This window comes from Trichogramma pretiosum, unplaced genomic scaffold (assembly GCF_000599845.2).
Source record: "Trichogramma pretiosum strain Unisexual culture from Peru unplaced genomic scaffold, Tpre_2.0 scaffold72, whole genome shotgun sequence".
NCBI classification, from domain to species: Eukaryota; Metazoa; Arthropoda; class Insecta; order Hymenoptera; family Trichogrammatidae; genus Trichogramma; species Trichogramma pretiosum.
Window position 1 is genome coordinate 403,504 of NW_019640833.1, and position 22,283 is coordinate 425,786.

General features: G+C 37.7%; 2 protein-coding genes across 11 annotated transcripts in view; one reads left to right on the forward strand and one right to left on the reverse strand.

The window, feature by feature from the left end:
- LOC106656218 (synaptosomal-associated protein 25) overlaps positions 1–3,458 on the reverse strand; it is a 37,630-nt gene extending 34,172 nt beyond the window's left edge. For 2 of the 6 annotated variants that reach the window (XM_014377004.2, XM_014376991.2), the window contains exon 1: positions 3,100–3,458. The gene's annotated coding sequence lies outside the window, so the exon portion shown is untranslated. The other 4 variants (XM_014377006.2, XM_014376997.2, XM_023463440.1 and 1 more) reach the window with 4 other exon arrangements.
- A 2,146-nt stretch (positions 3,459–5,604) lies between these two features.
- Positions 5,605–22,169, forward strand: LOC106656267. Of its 5 annotated transcripts, none has more exons than XM_023463451.1 (18): positions 5,605–7,313; positions 7,505–8,149; positions 8,234–9,063; positions 9,833–14,615; positions 14,682–14,876; positions 14,952–15,152; positions 15,226–15,447; positions 15,515–15,814; positions 16,003–16,206; positions 16,288–16,425; positions 16,540–16,674; positions 16,754–18,957; positions 19,658–19,864; positions 20,004–20,120; positions 20,210–20,467; positions 20,538–20,654; positions 20,728–20,799; positions 20,877–22,168. In XM_023463451.1, exons 1-18 carry the CDS (start codon positions 5,921–5,923, stop codon positions 20,958–20,960), a joined length of 12,105 nt encoding a protein of 4,034 aa, XP_023319219.1. In that variant the 5' UTR covers positions 5,605–5,920; the 3' UTR covers positions 20,961–22,168. The 5 variants fall into 5 exon arrangements, with proteins under 5 accessions (XP_023319219.1, XP_014232606.2, XP_014232604.2 ...); XM_014377120.2 differs by having other exon boundaries at positions 8,255–9,063; XM_014377118.2 differs by having other exon boundaries at positions 7,505–9,063; positions 20,877–22,169.
- Positions 22,170–22,283: the final 114 nt, after the last annotated feature.

Below are 22,283 nucleotides of genomic sequence, written 5' to 3' on the forward strand. Positions count from 1 at the left end.
TACGATCGCTTCCACGTTAGCGTGGAAGTCGCTCTTTCGGCGAAGGTTAAAAACTTTATCTTCGTTTTACGTGCGCAATCTCGATTTAATTTATTTGCCAAAGCTAACGTATACACAAACACGAGTCGAAACGCGAGGATTGTCAGATAAAAAGGCGAGCTTTGCCTGACTCGTGCTGCTCGCGGCTGATAATGCCCGGCGCTCACGTCAAAATGTTATACACACCGACGCCTTTACATATCTATACATCCTATAGTGATATAGCTGCAAAGAGAGGCGCGCAACACCCACACGCAGACATAAAATTTGTTAAATGCGAATACATTTATTGCGTGTCATGAGCACGGAGCTACATGTATATACGAAACGAATTCTCATACGCTTAATCGATTAGCGAGTTTGTAGACCAGCATCGTTTTCCTGGACAGCCGTGTACCTGCTTCGAATACCTACACACACGTAGAGAGAATGCAGAGAGCTACACGATAGGACACGTGCTCGCATCTCTCGCACTCGTTATCCTCTCCTACTCTCTAGCTCTGCCAATAAATCCCACGCCCCATAATGCCATTTAATATAAATACGGATAGGTAGAGCGCACGCCCCCGTATACCAACACATAGGCACGCGAGCAGCAACAGCAGCAGCAGCAGCAGCAGCAGCAGGAGGTGCAGGTGCATTACGTGGGCATATATAGCTGTGTAGACTCGAGAGATGTACCGGGTTGCGCGCGCGCGCCCGCTCGTTCGCTCGTTCGCTCGCGCCACCCTCGCAGGTAGGTATGGTAGCACGCCACGTACACGAGAGTGGAAAAAGTACCGAATCAAATTTTGCGCGAAAAATAGGCACAGCCCGAGACGTTCCGCAATCAAATTTGGCATCTTCCAAGCCTCGTATAGGCAGAGCTGACGCGTACATAGCTGCAGGTGTGTGATATCAACTCGTATGCGCGCGCGAACCGAAAGGCCTTGCCCTCGAGTTTTCTCTTCTAGCCCCTTTCGTGGAATGTACATATAGGTGGATTTCGAGCGCGTTCGAACGGGGGGGAAGTCACGTCGATCGTCAGGGGGTAAAGAGGCTACACAGCGACACTTAATTCGTGACTAAACGCGACGAGATGGTGTTTGGCAGCTCCGAGACTAGGTATAATAACAGCGCCAACGAGAGGAGAGAGAGAGAGCTTGCGGACGTGTAAACGGGGGACACGACTATCGCGGAATATCGTCCAAAGGCGGGGTGGCGCAGCTGTCAAAGCTCCTCTCGGCGAGTGCGACGCGTGTCTAAACGCTCGTCTATACAGAGAGACTTTGTAGAAAATGTACATGCGATATACACCGAGTTGCGAGTATATATATACGCTACTGCTAGGGTTGGTATATATTTATAAGCGCGTGAGAAAGCCGCGAGGAGAAAATCGATAGATTAGCTGCATAACGTATGTGTATACATGTGTGCCGTGCGAGTGGTACTGTACCGTGTGCAAGTAGTAGCCTATCGTAGCCTATATATGCAAGCTTAGAGCTTCCGAAGGTAGAGAAAGGTATACAACGCACACAGACACACACCGACGCGATGCATATATACCCACTGTAGGCATGTACTACCTACATAGGTATATTATAAAATGCGCGCGACCATCTTTTTCCCGCCCACTTTTGCACTAGCTACTAGACCAGGTCTTTCTCTTTCTCTTTCGCTCTCTCTCTCTCTCTCTCTCTTTCTCCGCTGCACCGAACTGCACACAAACTCGCGTAAACTCACACACGCAGACGACGACGGCTGTGTACGGGCTGTAACGGTATAGGTGCGCATGGGTATGTATGCAAACGCGCGCGCACACCAACGCACGCACACACACACACACACACACACGCTCACGCTCACGGCTGACTGCGATGCACTTGTAACACTTTTTTACCTTTCTCGCTTCTAGGCTCTCCGTGTCTTCGTTCCCTTTTTAAAGTTGCTCGCATGTGTGCATGCATATACACGTACGTGCATACGTGTGCGTGCGTGTGTGTGCGCAAGTGTGCAAGTGTGCGTGTATATAGACTGTGTCACGGCAGCAGCGGAGCTCCGAGTCGCGCCTAGTGGCAAACACTGTTGGATTGAGCCTACCTGTCAGATGACCGACGACGACGTTCACGAGTTTACTCGATATAATATGTATGCGACGTGCGGATATTTTCTCGATGGCACACAATCACTCGTTTACGAGATAAAATATGTAATATCTGCCGGATGCGACACAGAGAGAGGCACTGCGAACGACGAACAAATTTTTTTACTACAAACTTTTATCATCCGGTGTCGTTTTTTTTAGACACACACCCAGCACAAATGTAATATTTTTCCTGCCTGTTTTATTATGCTACAAACACGCGTAGATATGTATCGACAAACGAATCAACACTGCGAAATTGCAATAGGTATTTGGCTGGCGGCGATGTGGCAGCACGGAACACACCAAGTCGACGTCTACGAGAAGAAGCTTTTCGCTAATAATCGACGCCTCCACGCCTATCTCACTGTATATAAGCGACCGTTGTGCGACTTACTTTCTCTCTGCGCAGGTGGAAGTATAAATGTAGGCGAGAATGTGCAGCAATATACGTGCAGCAGCAGCTCGGCTCGAGCGTCCGCATACATACAACAAGAAGCAGCAGCAGCAGCACGGCCTATCGGTGCAGTTGTCGTCGTCCACGAAGCCGACGACTGCTCGCTCGATCTATATAATACAGTCACGACGGCTCACAGGCTTGACACGAAAGATTGGCCGTAACGTGCTTTATATTATGTAGCAGACGCGGACACACGGCTGTACACGCGGCCGATGAATGACGATGCTTGGCTTTTTTAGCTCTGCTGCTTATGCTATACCAAGTATTGCTACACTCGCACTGGCACTCGCACTCGTCGCAGATATCGGACGACGATAATTACTGCACACACTGCGTGCGGCCTTATACGTAGAGTCGATATTTCCGTGTGCACACACGTATGTGTGTCGCGAGTATATACCTCGGCCAGGTATATCCCTGCGCCCTACGTGTACTACCTTAATACAGAGGGGATAAGTGTGTATGCAGTTACTAGTACCTGTAGAAATTTAGTGGTCTGCTGGCAGCTACTATACAGCGATGATATCACACGGTTTTATAGAAAGGTGCGCACTGCGCGGCGACACTGGCTCGACTCCGTAGTCGCGCGCACGGGTATACACAACTATACTAGCCGCTCAGGCTGACTCTCCCGGAGGCTCTCTCGATTGATACGCGGACTGGTGGCTGTCTACGCACGAGCAGAGAGATAGTTTGACTTTTTCTGCTGCTTACAGCACGCACGCGTTACATGCTATACGCTATGCTGTTGTACGACGACGAAGTAGCTCCGAAAATCAAGCGAGAGAGAGCGAGACAACAAATACTACGGAGCAGTCGCTCGCCTTGCAAACTCACTCGCTGACTTGTGAGCAGCTCTCGCAGCACGACGACGGCTTGAAATTCGCCAATGAAACTGCGTGAGCGCCCTTGTTGCTTCCGCGGCGAATCGGGCAACTTGAGCGACGCTTCGCGCCTTTCGATGGAGGTCTTTGAATGGAGACACTGCACGACTGACTCGTGTTTACGCCAGCAACAGAGACGGAAGAATGAAAAAACTGCGGAGTGAACACTTTTGCGGCCTCGACCGGCGTACCGACACGCTTATTTCGATACTCCTTCAGTGTATTTTATATTATTTTTCACGGTAGTGACAAACGAATTGATAATGATTCGGTAATGATTAGTTCTCTAGAAACTGGCATCGATTAAAAGTAAAAATCATTACTTATCAATCGAAAAAGATAATATTTTAAAACGTGATAACTCTGCCGGATTAATTCTAATGAAAAACCTCTCGCTATTTTAGAGAGTCAAGCTGACACGTATCGACAATTCATAGATGTACATTCGCCTTCATACACGTTAATATTTATCCCGGTACGCAACAAAAAAATACACCATTATCTCGTTACTGGGGCGCTCATGGAATTTCTTTGTCATCTCTCCTTCCTTCGTATTATCGTCGAGCCAAGCAAAATGCGAGACGCGCGACTCGGCTGGTAGCTACTAGATACTTTGATATGCGTGCACAATAAAAAAATCTTACTTTTAAAACGTCATGCGCGAGCATGACCCAATACAAGAAGCAAGCGATGCTTGTGAAAGTCGACGCTCATGAGAATCAAGTGGATAGTCAGCAGGATGATATGCAATCTCGAAGATAAAAAACTTGCAGCATGCCTGTATTTTGTCGAAATCCTTTTCATCGTAGAGCTTGGTAATTTCTACAAACTTAAGTGGATACCTTAAATGAGCGAAAGGTTTTGCCTACATTAATGTACAGCAATGCCTACTATTTAGAAATCTTACTTATGCAAGTTCGCTTAAAATTCGACTTTGACGAAAAGCAATTTTATTCGTTCAATGTTCAATTCGAACTCTCAATTCCGTTGAACTGCTGTGGACAGCTGCGCACAAAGCGAGTCTTTTACTCAGAATTATGCAGTAAAAGTAGACATTTTATTTACGTAACTTGACCACGTCAAATCGGCGCTGTAACGTGCATTAGCATAAAAAAGGGCACACGCGAGGTAGCATTCAGTTGCGTTAATAACTGGATGCGCAATGGCATCAAAAATATTTTTTCAATAAATAATTGATCCACAGATTTTGAACAAATGCGCATACAAGAACGCCATGAATTTTTATATCTGCAGTACAAATTTAAAGAAAAAAAAAGTCAGTAGGTCATAGCGAGTATCTTGATACTGACTTTTGTCATTCAAACATGTATACAAACGGCATAGTATAGCAGCTAATGTGGCAACGCCGCCACTCGTATACACGTGCTTCGCTGACTGTTCACGCCGAGCAGAGCGTTCACTTGGATAAACAGTCAACATGACATTTTCAGATCAAAAAGTATCTTTAAAAAATCATCTACTTAACCATAACCAAATTATTCTAAGATGAAAGAGAGTCAAACACCTAAGTCTGGCTTTCATTTTTTATCTGAAAAACGAGCTGAAAACAAACCATCATGCTTTTCTGAAGGTCATTCATTTATTGACATTAATGTATTTGATAGTTGATAATTTTTATGTGAAGACTATGTCATTTGAGGTAAAAGGTCGGCGAAATATTACAAAGTTACTAATATAGTCTGCACTTACGACTCACGCAAATGAAAACAAAAAATGCTCCGAAATTTATATTTCACCTCCGACAAAGTAATGACAGTGCTTGATACTCGCTTCCACTGAAAGTTGGCTTTTTTCGTACACACGATCTTTCAATGCTCATCACTGTATGCTTATTTATGTTTACATGAACCCTAGCGGTTGGATTCTGGAGTTATGATGTAGTCTATACAACCTATTGCCCGAATGAATGCTTGTATTTATTTGCAGCGCTACACTACACGAGTATACCCCGTAACACTACCACCCGTCGCTATTAGCAAGGTTGACAAAACATCAAGACCCTGCTCGCTCGCAGTGCGTAAACGTGAAGATTGCCTCCGAGCACATATGTTGGAGAGTCCGCAATTGAACTCAACGAGACAGCATCGTGCGAATCGCGAATGTATAGGTATTTGACTTGCGCAAGAGCAGAACGTGCAGGCTGCAGCGCCGGTTCGTTCAGTAGCGACACTTCTCGCGCACTAATGCTTCGTGCGTAAGTAAATGTTACAACGACGAAGCCGTACTCGCTCGGATATTGTATAGTTTTACATACATCAAAGTAAAGGCTGCTGTGAATCATTTTTGTTTGGGACGCAAAAAAGTCTTGTTAATCGCAAGAATGAGGGAAGAGCCGAGAACTGCTCCATAATAGAGCCTCAAATCGACAAAGGCACGCAATAGTCAACTAGGGATATGAGTGGCAGCGGATTTCGAGGTGGTCGAGGGTTTGCACAACGTGCCCGACCAACCTCTAATGGCTATGACTACGAAGGTGGCAATGGCAACAACCGCTTCTATCAGCCAAATCGTAGGCCCGATGCTGCTTCTGGTTGGGGTCAACAAAGTGTACATTTCAACAATCGCGGGGGAGGCAACATGGTCTGGAGAAACCCCAACAGAAGTACCTCACCGTACCAGAAAAACAATTATCCCAGACAACAACCATTCCAGCCTGAAGGCTCTGGTTGGGATAGAGTTGAACCCCTTGAAAGGGACAATCATCACAACAGAAACAGAGATAGGGACAGAAGTCGACAAAATGACAGAGGAAGACATGACAGACCTTATCAAAACTTCAGGGGCAGAGGTAGAGGCTTCCATAATTCTAGGGGCAATAACATGCGCTTTCCTGGCCCAGGCAGGCCATACTCTAGCAGACATAGTCCTTCTAGAGGTGATAGTTCAAACAGTGACAAATCTCGCCATAATAGTCCCAGATCCTCTAGCAGCAGGAGCCACAGCCGAAGTCGAAGTAGAAGCAGAAGTCATAGCAGAAGCAGGAGCTCTAGCAGGAGTAGAAGTAGAAGTCGTAGCAAAAGTCACAGTCGAAGCAATAGTCATAGCCGCAGTGGTTCTACTCAAAGTTCTAAAAAAGAGCCCCTACTGGGCTCAGAAGAAGAACGTCAACAAAAGATAACTGAGGCAGCAGCTAAGTTAAAAAAGTCTTTATCTAGCATAACTGAAGAAGAAAAGTCTTCATGGGAAAAAGATCTGAGTACTACATCTGATGTAAATAAAGAAAATAGTGATTCTCAAGAAAATCATACTAGTACCAATTCTGGTATACCAGAATTAAGCCATGAACCTCCTGAATTACAATTGACTCATGATGATTTTAGAGACATTGGTCGACGTATTGAAGCTGATTTATCAGGTCAAATAAACTTCAAAGAATTTACTTTGACAGGTAATGTGCTTGATGATCCTACAAATCTTGTTTTGGATAGTATTGGCAATGCAGAGTTGGATCGCCCTACACAAGATCTACTAAAAGAAGCTTATGATCCTTCTGTCCCTGGTGAAGAAACAATTGATCAACAGAATGATAAATCTGCAGCTCCACTAAAGGAGCCTATTAATCTTGACAATGTTATAGAAATATTAAATGTAAGTGACGATTTGGATAATAATGATTCATCCCATGGAAGGTCAACAAAATCATTGCAAAATTCAAAGATATCGGACCAGGTTTCTAGTAAAAATGATACCAGTGACATTGAAATAATAAAAATTACTGACCAATCAACAAACAAAAAGTTCTCAGGAACTTTAGGTTATACACCTAGATTGACAACTACATGGACAGGTAAATTTAAGTATTTTATTTTTATTAATAAAAAATTGCATGTAAACAGTTTTGTACCTATTAAAGAATTTTTATGGTCAAAAAGTTTTTTGAAGAATTTGATTTTGTACACCACATTAGATTAACCTTAAAATCAATCAAAATCAATAATACTTGATTGTCTTTTTATGCTAAAAAATATTTCTTTTTAGACGTACCATCATCTAGTATGCAACGGCGCAAAAAAGAACCAGAAAAGCCAGAAATTGATTCAGCAATGTTGCAACCTCCACCAGCATTTGATCCTCGCAAACCATTGACGCTCAATACATTAACAGATCCAACACCAACTGATATGGTATCAACAATGATACCACCACCCGTAATAATGCAAAATTACCCTCCATTCATTGCAACAATGACCTATCCAGCATTGCCTATTCCAACTCCATTACCAGTACCACCTATACCAACAGTTAGTGTTGAACCAATCCTTCCACCAACATTCTCAACAATAAGAGCCACAAGCCCACCTGCCTCAACAGTTAGTGGTATAAACTTTGATGAGGATGGTCTTGAAGACATGCAGGAAGCTATGGAATTTGCTCAACAGCTTATGAGCATGAGTGAAAAATCAGACGTAATAGAAAAAGATGATAAAACTACGTCAAGTGATCCTGTATCAATTTCTCAAGCCATTAATGATTCTGATTCATCTGAAGTTACTATAATAGGTGAATCTGCTGAAGTTACTGTTATAGGTGAACCAAAAAGTGCCACATCAAAGCTAGCAGCTACGTTACCAAAGCCTATTTCACCACCTGTTTCTACATTGTCTGGAAATGAATACAGTTCAAGTATGTCTAATTTAATTCAAACAAGTGCTGGTTCTACCACTGCAATTGTATCTTCTTCAACTAATACAACATCAAATTCATTAGAATGTATTGTTCAATCTGTAGAAACGACTGCAAAATCACCTGTGCAACTGCAAAATGAATTAAGCATTACAGCTTCTAAATTGCCATCAGAAATAAGTACAACAGTGGGACTAATTACACCAACTGTAGAAACAATTTCTACAAACGTTACAGTACCTATAAGCATTGAGCCCACAATCACTGAGCAGTTATTAGTAGACAAAAATTGTACAGAAGATTCACTAAAGCACAAAACATTTGGAAATCTTAAAAATCAATCCCTTACCTCCAAAACAGCAACTACTTCAAATGCACTAGCCACAGTACCAGCACCTCTGGGTTCTAAAGGAGTTCCAATTCTTGTTTCTGATGCAGCTCCTCTACTAGGAGCGGTTGCATCAAATGTTAAACCTTTAAATGAAAAACTTACCATTAAACCTTTTGTAATTGAAAACAAAAATCGCAGCAATTTGATTCAAATACATGAGAATAGAAATCGCAAAGAAACTAAACAACCTCAAGAAGTTTCTTGGAAACATCGTGTAATTAATCGTTTCTTGAAGATGAGCAAACACGAAATACGCAATATGCTTAACCATTCAAGTTTACGAAAATTTGATATTGCCATGAACAATCTAGTTAAACAACAAAAAATGGCAATCAATCAAGAAAAACGTATTAATGAAGATGAAAAAATTAAAGAGTATGACAGAGAAGAATTTATGAATCAACTCAATGCCATGCTAGATCCAAATGCCACTGTTGACATAACAAGTCTGCCTACTGACTTCATTCATCATCTCAATGAAGTCCTTCAATTAGATCCACTTCAATTTGAAGCTCCAATACAGGTTAGTCTCAATAAATGTATGAAATCAATTAAAAATATTATAGAAAAATTAAAAAAAAAAAACTATGAAAAATTGTTTATGTCAAGAATAGGACAATTGGAAGAATTTTATATTTAATTCATTTTCAGTAAAACTCTTACAATAATTCTGATTCATAAATTAATTTATTTTTGTTTTCTTTTAAATTTTGATTAGAAATGAAACAATTAAACAAGCATTTAAAAAATATATTTATCAGCAATATTCATAAAACATTCACACATCATTGAAAGAGTTACATTTTTTGTAACCCTAAAACCACTTATACATTTTAAAGAGTAATATTTTGTATCAAGTTATAATGCAATTCATCCGTAAATGGATTGGTTTTTATAAACATTCAGTAGACTCTGTTGGAGTAAGAGACAAGGGGAAACTTTTTTACTAAAAAAGATTCGTCGCACTAGCCTTAAAATAAAAAATTTATGATGAAAGCGTCGATTTGAATTAATTTATCGAAAATATAAGTTCAAAATTGTCAAAAGCCTAATTTTTATGTAGCACTTCATGTTTAACGATGAACTTATGTTTAATGCATCATTTTTTCATAAATTAATAAAATTATATTAATTTCAGAAAGAGTATGTATATTCAGTATCGGTAGACACGAACATATTAGTATTATGGGTTACACGGGAATTCGTGTATGCAACTGATGCTGCATATACTTACTCTTTTGAAAAATTGCTCCCAATCAAAGACATTAATTATTTACTTTTGTATTGTCCAGGCACCGCAAACGAAAACTGCGGAGGATGTGGAAAGCCATTTGCCAGCCGCCTTGACGACTCACTCGACTTCCGACAAACCACGCCGCAAGTTGATAAAGCTTCCTAGCCCAGAACCAATTATAGCTCCGAAGGAAAAACGTAAAGTCACGGTCAAGCTCATACGAGATCCCGAGCGACACAAAAAACATCCCCAGGCAAAATCCACCGGTACAGTAACGACTCAAGCTCAGTCGCATCAGCCCCGTGGACCCTCGTCGTCCACGAGTACTCAAGCGAACGCCAATTACAATCAGTACACGGTAGCTGCCCAGGACTACTTTCACCGAGATCACCCTCGACATCCTCACAATATCGAGCAGCAAAAGAACATCCCGGTCGTGAATATGGCCGATATCGACGACATATTCTCAGCCGGTATAGCGAAAATGTCGCGTCAAGTCGCTCCGGTGTCATCGAAGCCACCGACGAGCGGCGTGGCTGGACGTTTGGCTAGTCGCATCGATCGGAACAACAAGGCCCAAGTGGCAGCGGCTGCGTCAAGAAATTTGGACGACGAGCTGCCTCACGACTACGACGACGTGTACGTGGAAGGCATGAATCGACCCAAGCCACCGGGTGCGACCGTGTCCGTGTCGGCCGCCACGGAGGAAGCCACTCGTGGCCAAAAAGTGTCTCATCGTCTAAACACGGCCGATTTCGAGACCGACGTAATGAAGGTAGAGCGCTGGATGCGCAAAGAGCGCGAACACATCGATGCTTACCGCAATCTTACCAAAGAGGAATGGGACGCCAAGTACGGCAATACCATGGATCGCACCGCCTTCGAGCGCGAACTCGAGGTCACGTTCAACAAATTTAACAATCTTGTTAACGAGGAGCCTTTGAACATCGATGCGCCTGTCAGAGAATCTTCGAGCACCGCGAGCGAATCTTCGAGCACCTCTTCGTCGAGCGAAAGCGAGAACGAGACTTCGTCGGACGTTACTCAATTGCTCAAAGTGATCAAAGAGCGCGAAAAGATCGCTAAAAAACGGAGCCTCAACGAGACTATCAGAGACGAAGTTACAGCCGAGATCGAGCGAAAATGGCGCGAGAAAAATAAGCAGAAAGAGCGTAAAGCGAGAAAACGCCTCAAACGTCTCAAGAAGGACAAAAAAGAACGAAAGAAACGCGGCCGCAAGAAACATAAGAAGCGATCGAGGATCGACGAGAGTGAATCCGAGGAATCCGACAGCGAATCAGAATCTGACTCGGGTAGCGAAACGACGATGCCGTTGCTCAGCGAGAGTGAAATCAAAAAAGAACCCGAACAAGAGGAGGAACCCGAAGTTGCCGCTACGCTTGCGGCGATCGGTGGCCGTACCGTCTTGTTCAAACAAAATAAGGCTCCTATAATACGTAAAACAGGAATCGCTATGCCGTATTTGATGGGAATGTCTTCAGCTAATGATGACGTTTCCAGTTCTCGAAAGGTGCGCTTTTCAGAGACGGTGATTCACCACGACACTGCTGACAAGACTATAGCTCGCAAAGTAGCTTCCGAGAAACCCATAACGCCGGCCACTATAGCTGCTCAAGTTCCGCTACCTTCGGTGCTGAAAAATTCGAAAAAGAGTAAAACTATAGTTGGTAGTATTATGGGTGGGAAGGCTGTCACGATAGCAGCTTCTAAATCCATCGCGCAGCCGGCTAAAACGCTTGTTACTAAAGCACCTGTTGCCCAATCGCAGATAGTCAAAGCAACAACTGCACCAGTGCAGTCACCTGCGGTGGTGAAGCCAAAATCTGCTGGTGTTACCATTACGGGAACTGTTGGTTCTGCCAAGACAGCTCCAATAAAAGCTACAGTGATTGAAAAACCTAAAATAGTTGAAGCCGCCAAAATCACTGTTGCTCCTACTGTCGCTCCAGCAAAGCAAACTGAGAGTGAATTGTCAAAAGAAAATGCGGTAGCACCAATTAAACGTGTTGCGGATGTGACTGCTAAAGTTGCTGTTCCGCCTGTTACCACCGAAGCCGCTCCAGTTTCTGAAGATTCAGGTCCAATTGATCCGTCCAAAAAAAAGAAATTAGATATAAAAACATATAAACAACGTATGGTAGATCGTCAAAAGAAGGTACAGGAAAAGATGGAGCTAATTGAAAAAAATCCTGGTTCACTTACCCAAGATCTTCTTAATATACCTACTAAAAAACGTGTAAATGAAATTGTAAATAAAACAATTGATGATAAAGGACCTTCTACAGATGCGATGTTGTCTAAACCGGTAAAACTTCGACGTACAAGTATACCTGATAAAATCCAAAATCAGGTCCTAGAAAAAGAAAATAATGTCACGCCTAAAAAAACTAGTGAAATGCCTTCTGATTCAGTGACTAAATGCGCTCATCCAAAAACAGCTGATAATAAAAATGATCCTCATAAAAAAAAGAAATTTTGCAAGGTATGTGCAGCTAACAACAAATTCAAAAACATCAAGTCTGAAGGTGGAAAAGAGCTCAAACTTAAATCTCCAAAAGGTAAAGAAGCAACTCCTATCAAGCCCATTACACTCAAGCGGTGTGAAGTCAAAAGTACTGGTAAAAGTGATGCTTTACCTGACACTGTTCCAGATGAAGAAATTAATCGTTATGCTGATAACTATGGAGAATGGAGAAAATCTGAACTAGCTAAAAGAATTATTCTCGATGAAAATAGTTTAGATTATATGTTGAATAATTTTGTTGATATGACTAAAGAAGAGTATGCAGAGATAAAAAGACTTGAAGAAGAAAAAAGATTAAAAGAAATGAGATTAGCTGAAGAAGCCAGACTAGCTGAAGAAGCCAGAATAGCCGAAGCACAAAGATTAGCAGAAATAGCTAGAATAGCTGAAGAAGCAAGATTGGCAGAAATAGCTAAAAAAGCTGAGGAAGCTAGATTAGCAGAAATAGAAAGAAAAGCTAAAGAAGCTAGACTAGCTGAACAAGCCAGGCTAGCCGAAATAGCTAGACTCGCTGAAGAAGCTAGACTAGCCGAAGAAGCTAGACTAGCCGAAGAAGCTAGACTAGCCGAAGAAGCTAGACTAGCCGAAGAAGCTAGACTAGCCGAAGAAGCCAGACTAGCTGAAGTAGCTAGACTAGCAGAAGAAATTAGAAAAGCTGAAGAAGCTAAGCAAGCTGAAATTGCAAGATTAGCGGAGGAAGCTAGACTTGCTGAAATTGCCAGGCAAGCTGAAGTTGCTAGACTGGTGGAATTAGCAAAAAAGGCAGAAGAAGCTAGAATAGCTGAAGAAATTAAAAGGGCAGAAGAAATTAGATACAGAGAACAAGCAAAAAAAATTGAAGCAGCCAGGCAATTTGAAAGAGAAAATTTAGTGAAAAGTAGTGTAAAGTTTGAAAGTGAACGTGTTATTCATGTGGTTGATGAAAGTTTACTAAACGATCTCAATGACACAAAAATTATGGACGATAGTGTTAGTACTGAGGAAGTAAGGAACGAGTGCATCGAACAAGAAATAATCACGGAAAGCATGGATCCGATTCAAATATTAGAGGGTAAATCATTAGTAGATAATAACATTAGACACAATAATAAAATTGCATCCCTTGAAGTTGCGCGAGATTTTAGTAACCTCGAAGCGCAACTTGAGTACAATAAAACCGAGATTCGCGATCCTCGTTTGAGATTTGCGCGAATGAAGTCAGCGTTATCGGCCGCAGTAAAACATACAGTTCCCCCACTCCACGAGAATCGTTCAAATTCGCCGGCCCAACCGCAGTCCAGCCACGAAGAAGTAACAGTCGTTCGTGAGAACACGACCGACCGTCAGATCGATTTTGAGTCGCCACCGTCGCCGGAACTTCAAGAAACGATACAACCCGACGAATTGGTTGTTGAACTGCAACAACCATCTATTATGACAGTGAAAAGTGTTACTGACGTTGAAAAAGAAACGATCGAGCCTATCCTTGAAGTTTTCGGCGATCCGAAAATTGAGGAAATGCCCAAAATATTGGCCGAGGTAGCTTCCAAATCACAAATTGATTCCCACGTCTTGGATTTGAACGATCCAATCGAGCAATCCCTTTTGCTTCTTGATTCGCCTGCAGTTTCAAATACGACAGAAATGACCTCGGAAATTATTAAAGTACATCAAAATACAAACGCAGTACAAGACAAAGGACTTGTTGCGTTACAATACAAAGAAAGTAGTGGTGGGGATAATGTAATTGATGCTAGTCCGACAAACGAAAACAACACGCCGCATAGCACGAGTGATCAACTGGTTAAAAAATCAAGCAATAATGATGAAAAAAAATCGTCTGACAAAAATTTGCACAAAATTCTAAATAAGTCGATAAACAAAAGTAAGTCTTCATCGTCGTCGTCGAAACGTAAACACAGCAGTAGTCATCGCAAATTAACAATCGACCAGGGTATTGAATTTTTATCAGATGAAAAACTGAGCAAACTAGATACAACAGAATTGGCGTATGGAAGATTCTTGAATGTTGAACAAGCTATTTTTAGATTATGTTCGGAAAGAAAAAAATTAGCTAATATTTTAGCTTCCTTGAGTAAAAATGATTCTTCTCAAATGCAAGGGCTCGGTATGTTTGCTATACCCAACATAATGCCGGACATTATGACAACTTCAACATCTGTTATGGAAGATCCTTCTCCAAGTAAAGCTGAAAAAGTAAAATCATTTGATAAAGGTTCTGATGCTCAAAAACACAAACAAGAGAATGAATCGTTAGATGAAAAGTCCAACAACAAGAAAAAGAAAACTAAAACAGGTAAGAACTTTTATCATTCAAATTCAAACTTTTTAATTAATAATTGGATTTTATTACTTAATATAGCGACTGAAGATCTTCACACTATAACATCAACTAAATCTGAAGTTTCATCAAAGTCTTTAACCAAAGATACATCAGATGACTCTGATCTTGATTTAGCGACAAAATATAAAATAAAATCTAAAAAAATGTCCAAAAATAAAATGGGAAAGAGTTTGAAGGAACTCTCAAAGAATGATGGATCAGCATCAAACAAAGGTACTTTGGATTCAAATATTTTAGAATTCTTTACATAGCATCTTTTAAATAATTATTCAAATATATTCTTTCCAGTAAAACCTAACAAAGCATTGAAAAACACAAAACAAAAGTTGAATTCTGACATCAAATCAAAAAGAGAAAAATTGAAAAATGATAAATATGAATTATCAAAAAGTCAAACTATTGGAAAATTTTCCCAAGGTCTATTAGATACTGACGATGAAGATTATTCAAAAGTGTCAGATTCTGAAACTTCAAACAACGATAGAAAACGTAAGGATTTGCTTTCATTCTAATAAAAAATGTTATGGTTTTATATATGTTTCATAAAAAAACTTTTCAATAGTGTCACAAACACCAGTTGTAAAGCTAGGAAGAATCAAGAAAAAATCCAAAATAATTAATGAAGATACTCATCACAGTGAAAATTCTGAATCTGATGTCAAATCAAAGCTTATTAGCTCTAAAAGAAAAAAAGGAAGCAAAAAAACTAAAATTATGTCAGATTCTTCTGACGATGAAAATCAAGTGCCAAGGAGTACCTCTGATTCAGAATTTAATGACCTAGGTACCATATTTTTTCTTCATTATTATTACATTTGATTACATTTTTTTTAACACCTTCAATACTTTAGTTATTCCCAGAAGAAGAAATTTTAAAAAATTTGTCATGAGGAGTAAAAAATCTGATATTAAAAAAAAATTGATCTCTTCTGATGAAGATGAAATGAGAAAAACTACTCCTAAAGTTGATTCAAAATTCATATCCTCTAACACATTACAAGATCACTGCACTGATTCTACACATAAAGAACACGAAAATAAACCAAGTTCAAGCCTAGAATCTATTCTTAAAAATCAATCTAGTAAAAAAACAAAAACACATAAATCAGAAGATCAAAGTGAAGAAGATTTTGATCTTGAAATTGGTTCAAGTAAGAAAACACTCTCACTTTTAAAACAAACAATAAAACTATTTTATTGTATCTTTTTACAAAAATGGTCAATTTTACCTTGGCATCAGTATCTCCTTTAATTGTACTGATAAGACAATGCTAAAACTTGGATATGATTACTTTACATACTTAAAAAAAAAACTAAATTCTATCATTTTATCTAACAGGTTCAGTGAGAAATTCTAGAAGCAGAAAAAGAATATCGGACGACGAATCTGGCACTCTTATTTCTACTTCAAGACAAAAATCATCTGTATCTCGAAGTAGAAGTCGCAGTACAGTACGTAGTGCCAGTCGAACCAAGCGCACTTCTGTGGGCGAAGATGCACGTGAAAAAATTGGACTAGAATCCGATATTACTGTGGAACCAGGTAATTGCATTGTTATTCATGCAAGTTTGATACATGATACAAAAAAAATTGATTATTCATCCGGAAAAATTTATTCTTTAGAAATAGGTAATAAATTATCCGCAAAATCTTTTAAAACAAAAAATAAATCATCTGAAAATATAAAAAATTCACCGGAAAAAGCGTCCTATTCTAATGTTACTCTTCAAAACCCTTCTGATAATCAAGATAAAAATTTAGGTGAGTTTGGATTGTCAAAATTAAAACTTTAATATGGTTCTATGTAGTATAAATTTAAATTATTGAGAATATTTTTTTATTAATTTTATTCATTCGACTGTGTTTTATTTTCAGTTAAAAAACCGATCGTCAGTCTAAATAAGATAATAAAAACTCCAAGTTTTGAGACAAAGACATCATTAGTAGCAAACGAAAAAGCATCAGTTGAAACAAAAACAACTCCGAAACAAAAAGGTACAGAAGAGAACGGTAAATAAAATTGTTGTTAATAAATTTATATTGTGCGAGGCATTATGTTAATTTTTAAATATTTTTTAATTTTTGACAGAGTTGGAAGATATTTCTACTAAAGTAAAAAATATCACAAATGAAGTAACACATGAAAAAAGCCAAGCAAGTACATTGTCGAAATCAAATGAAAAATTACTCATTTATTCAGATGATAGTACTCTTGATACTTTTGATGCCAAAAATCAACAGTCCAAATTTCCTGGAAAAGGGCTGGCGCTTTTAGAACAATCTATTAAAAAAGATTCACGGAAGAAGAAAACAACTTTAAAATCCTTGCTTAATCCCGAGCCAAGTACCGAAAAATCTGATGATGATTCAGATCTATCTGACTTAAGTGAACAGGATGAATTAATAGTCGCGGAAGCTAAAAAATCATCCAAAGTTCATAATACACCAGAAGAATATTTCCAACACTTGGAAGAAGTTATCGAAGATGTAGTTAAAAATCTAGAGTGTGATCTGTCCCAAATAGATAAGTCAGACAATGGTTCTCACGGTAATAACAAAGTCATTGAAATTACGACAAATACAGAAAACTGTACTCAGTCATCGAAGATTGGAGTAAATGATGCCAATTTGGAAAATATTTCTGATGCTCCTTTGACCCCTCAGAGTAATAGTGAAATTCAAACTGAATCAAAAGTAGTTGAGGAAACTAAATTAACCAAAGCTAATATAATTTATTTGGATCATAATGAAAAGAAGGTCAATGAATTTACTTTCAATGGATCATCTTATGTTGTTATTGATAATCTAGAAGATGACACGGAAGAAAATATTCTTCCAGATGATGGTAATACTGATCCATTTAGTATTGATAGCGTTGCGTTACCTGAAAACACTTCAGACAACTACGATTCAAAAGAAAGTAGACTTGATTTATCAGCAGATAAATCTAATAATAAACAACTAGAAAAAAATTCAGTGAAAGATAATGAGATTATTATAGTAAGTCGTGTAAATCCTAATACTATCGAAAAACAAGTTAAAGCAATTACTGAAGAAAGAAAGATCGAAAATAAAGGCAGGAAACGCAAAGGAAAATCTGAAATTCAATTACCCTCCAAAAATCTTGAGAATAAAAGTAAATCATCGAATAATAAACGAAGCAGATCTAAAACTGATAAAAATGTTGATGAAAATATTGACGAAGTTACAACCCTAAAATTGCGTAATAAGCATGTAACCATACCTTCTAATCAACCAAGAAGTCATAAAAGGAAAATCACAATGAATATGGAAGAAATGCAATCTTGTAAAGTGCGCATTATTGATTGTAAATATAGTTTATTGAAGAAAAATGTTAGAAACAAAATATTACGTGAAGCAGGAATATCAAAAATTAATAATTTATCGATTCTCTCCGAGAGTTATGCTCCCAAACCTGATGATACGAAAAAAGAAATAACTAATAAGATTAAAAAAAAATCTAAAGTTATAATACCGAAAGATCCTCTGGAAATTGATATAGTAAATGATGAACAGCCTGAACAAACATCGAATTTAGATCATTTACCTGAACAGCCTGATCTTGTGATATTTGACTCGAAAACGGATGACGAAGAACTAATTGTCGATGAAAACTCTAATGATCCAGAAGATAACATAAAAATCATTATTGATGAACCAAGTGAATCAAATAGAACTATAATATCTACAGTTGACATCGATGTCGAAAATTATTCTGATAGCAATGATGTGATAGAACATCAGGAAATTTTCGTTTATCCTGCGAGTGACGATGCAGTGCATGAAGAAATAATTGATGTAATAGGTTGTTCAAACATAAATTCAGATCTAAATTCAGATATCACAGAAACAATTCAACCCGTAGAAAATGAAATAATAGTTGATGATTTGTCCGATAAATCATCTTTACTAGAAAATCCTTCTGAGGGAATTGATGTATCAGAAGAAGTTAGTGTGATAAAATCCGTGAAGAAAACTTTAGACTTTGAAAAAATATCTGAAAGCAGCCGTGAAATTGATGGTCCAATTGATACAATTAAAAAAACCAAAAAGGATAGAATTAAACCGAAGAAAAATCCAGTGAAGGACAATCCACTAGTAGAAGCTGCGGTAGTTGTGAAAAAAATTACTGTTCCGAAAAAAGTGTCTATCAATAAATCTGAAAAAAGCGACGCCAGCATTGAAACAACCAACGAAATTGATAATCCACCAACAAATAATCCACATCGGATCGAGTACGCGAGTCACAAAGGACCCATATTAAATATTAAGGTAAAGAAGAGTAATAAAAGGGGGAAAAATTTAACCAGCTCTGGTAAATCAATAAGAAAACATAACAAATAAAAATTTCATTACTTAACTGGACAGGATACATTGCTTGTACAAGAATGTATAATATACTAAACAGCAGCAATGTTTTATTCAAATTTAAAATGAATGTGATATCTTTAAAAGCTAGTTTTAGAATTAACTATAGATAGACTTAATGCCTAAATAATTATGTATTATAATGTTTCATATTAAGTAGATTCTTAGTCACGAAGTGCATACTTTTTTAAAGAAAACTTGAAAAATTAACTTTTATATACTTAAACGTTTGGTTTTCTTTATTATAAAAAATTTTTTTTATGTTTATTTTGACTTTTGTAGATAAAAACTTTTATAAACAAGCATGTTCGTAGAGATTTCAATAAAACCTCAGGATTTTGTAGAATATTAAGCTTTAAATCATTATATTTTCCTGAACCTATTTCCTTTTTAAGTTTACTTGTTTTTGTAGACGTTTATTTTCTATGATGTAGATTACTTTGTAGTTATAATTTTTATTTCAAGTCAAAAGAGTCAGTTCCATTTAATTAATTATCTACTTTTATTGTTAATTAATTTCAATTGAAATTTTTATTTGATGAGTTTATTAAAATTAATATGTGCTCTAACATCCATCGAATCCATTTTTCAACGGATTTTTTAGGTTTTTGAAGACACATTTTTGGCAGCAAGCGATGACGGATGTATTTATCGTTATGATATTGCGACAAATAGATTAATGAGTATCTACGAGGGCCACACGCAAGCTGTTACCTGTCTGTGCATCGCGAGGTTCGATTCTGGCCAAACCAGAAAAGAAATGCTGTACTCTGGTTCACTTGATGGAACATTAAGATCATACAATATAAGGGTAAGAACCTCTTCTATATTATCATGAACTTTATCATTTTTGAGGTAATATAACACTCGATTTTTGAAACGTATAGCTTTACTATTCATCAATAAATAATAGATGAGATTTATAGTTATTGATAATAATTTTTTGATAGAACGGTTTGGACTTGCAAGTGAGCGAAGTTGGAAGTGCGGTTCAATGCATGGATCAATCTTGGGGGACAATATTCATTGGTACTAAATCTGGGAGCATATCACGCTTCAATATCAAGGTAAATTCATTAACTCATTTTAGTTGGATGCTTCCGTTATTTTCAATCAATCAAGTAACTGAGATATATTTTTTATTGAAAATTTCCAGTCCGGTTACTTGAAGCCCGACTCGATACAATCTTCAGAAAAACCTGTAATGGCACTCAAGGCTACGAACGAAGGTGCTAGACGAGTGCTTATTGTCGCTTCTCGCAATCAAAAACTCTCTATTCGTGACGCTGTTACGGGGCTTGTGTTACGAACCATCAGTGGGCCCAAAAATTATACGATCTACAGTCTCCTGAGGGATCATAGTTTGGTTTACTGTGGAACAAGTAACACCTCCATTCCAGTATTCGACTTTATTGTGAGTATATCAACAATGGTTTACTATTAATACTCAACAACAAGTCAAACATTTTTTCTGGTAATTTTAGAGCGGTGAACAAGTAGCTCAATATAATGCAAGCGTCGGAATCGTTTGCATGTGCTTGTGCAAAAAGTTACTTTTTGCTGGATGTTATGATGGTAATATTTACGTATTTGACACTAGAGTAAGTTGAACATTTTTTCATGATTCTAAAATAATTAAAACACTGAGTACAAAAACTTTGTATTACCTCTTAGACGAATGATCTTGTATGCAATATACCCGGACCTGGAAATATGCTTCTGAGTATGGAACTTATCGGTACAAAAGTAAGAACTCTCAATAATCTTCTTTTAACATGACGATCATCATACAAAAATAAAACTAATATTTATTTTAAATACAGATTATTGCTGGTAGCAAAAATCGAAATTTGCATATGTGGAGCATGCCTGAACAGATTCTTCGATTACTGGATGAACAAACGTAGTATCATGTTCGGCGAAAGTTGATCTAGTCAACAGTACAATTTACACAAAAAATTTGTTTATTCCAAAACTGATAGAATAGCAGCAAAAGAAAACGATTTCGCTGTAATTTCTTGAGCTCAAAAAGCAATCAGTAAACAAACACAGTTAAGATGAATATTATTGTAAAAACTTGAACCAACTAAAATCATATGTACATAAAAATACGCGATACAGTGATAAGTATGTCCCATTTGTACAGAGACGAAAAAATGTACAGAAAAAAATGAAATTATAGTTAGGGGATAACTTCATAATTTAGCGTTAGGAATTAATTTATATTTGAAACCGCCAGGCAGAGCACATTGTACGCTCCTCAATTTGTATGTAATTCTAATTGATGTGCAACTTTGATAGTGATGTATAATCCAAACTTGATAGAATTAAAATCTACGCATTAAGGTTTTTCACGAAATCTAAAAATTGGATTCAAAATGTAGTTGTAGCTCACCAAAATGAAATTAACTCGATTTATGGAATTTAAGTTCTCTCTTGACCAATGAGATTTTATGGGACTTACGTATCTGGATATTTATGTATGATTAATTTGATGGAGAGACATTGTCAGTTGATAAATTTTTAACTTATAAAGTAAAACTTGAATTTGTGGAATTCAGTAACTTCAAATTTTTATTTATATTGTGTAGTTCTTGAATTAGTTACTTTCGATTTCCGTCATTTCTATTGGTACTGTTGTCTTTACAGTTATAATCTTTGTTTGGGAATGACCTATTCCGAGTTTGCAAAAAATTTATAAATAAAATAGGAAATTTATTTTTACTTCATGAAAGTTTTGAATGCAATATAGTAATTTGAAAAATTACTTGAATGAGTCTAATATGCCAAATTAAGTTTTATACGATTCATAAGATATTAATTGATTCATTAAAACAATTGTTGATGTGAATGATTATTTATAATATTAATTTGACGAAGTTTCTCTAATTGCACTGTCGATGGTATTTGTAAAAATAATAAAATTAAAATATCCAAAGTGTATTTTTACAAATAAAATTGGAGTGATCTATACTAGTTTTTTTATACATGACTATTTCGCTTGTTAAAACTTAGATATTTCCGTAAATGTATCTATATACTTTTCCTTACAAGTCAAAAATTGTAATGAAAGAAAAAAGATTTTTCATAATTTTAAGTTGAACGGTCGTTTGTAAGAGTTTTGTTATAATAAATAATTATAAAAAAATTTTCATCTTTTTAATCTCTCAATTTCAACTTTTGTCCTTATCCTTATAAATGTGATAAAAAAGATTAGCATAATCAATACA

Bases quoted from the DNA above. Each gene is read 5' to 3' on its own strand.
- LOC106656267 (XM_014377118.2), top strand. From the start codon at position 5,921: ATGAGTGGCAGCGGATTTCGAGGTGGTCGAGGGTTTGCACAACGTGCC. The intron at 9,064-9,832 runs GTTAGTCTCAAT...TGTATTGTCCAG, and splicing joins AATTTGAAGCTCCAATACAG to GCACCGCAAACGAAAACTGC. The intron at 16,675-16,753 runs GTAAATAAAATT...AATTTTTGACAG, and splicing joins AAAAGGTACAGAAGAGAACG to AGTTGGAAGATATTTCTACT.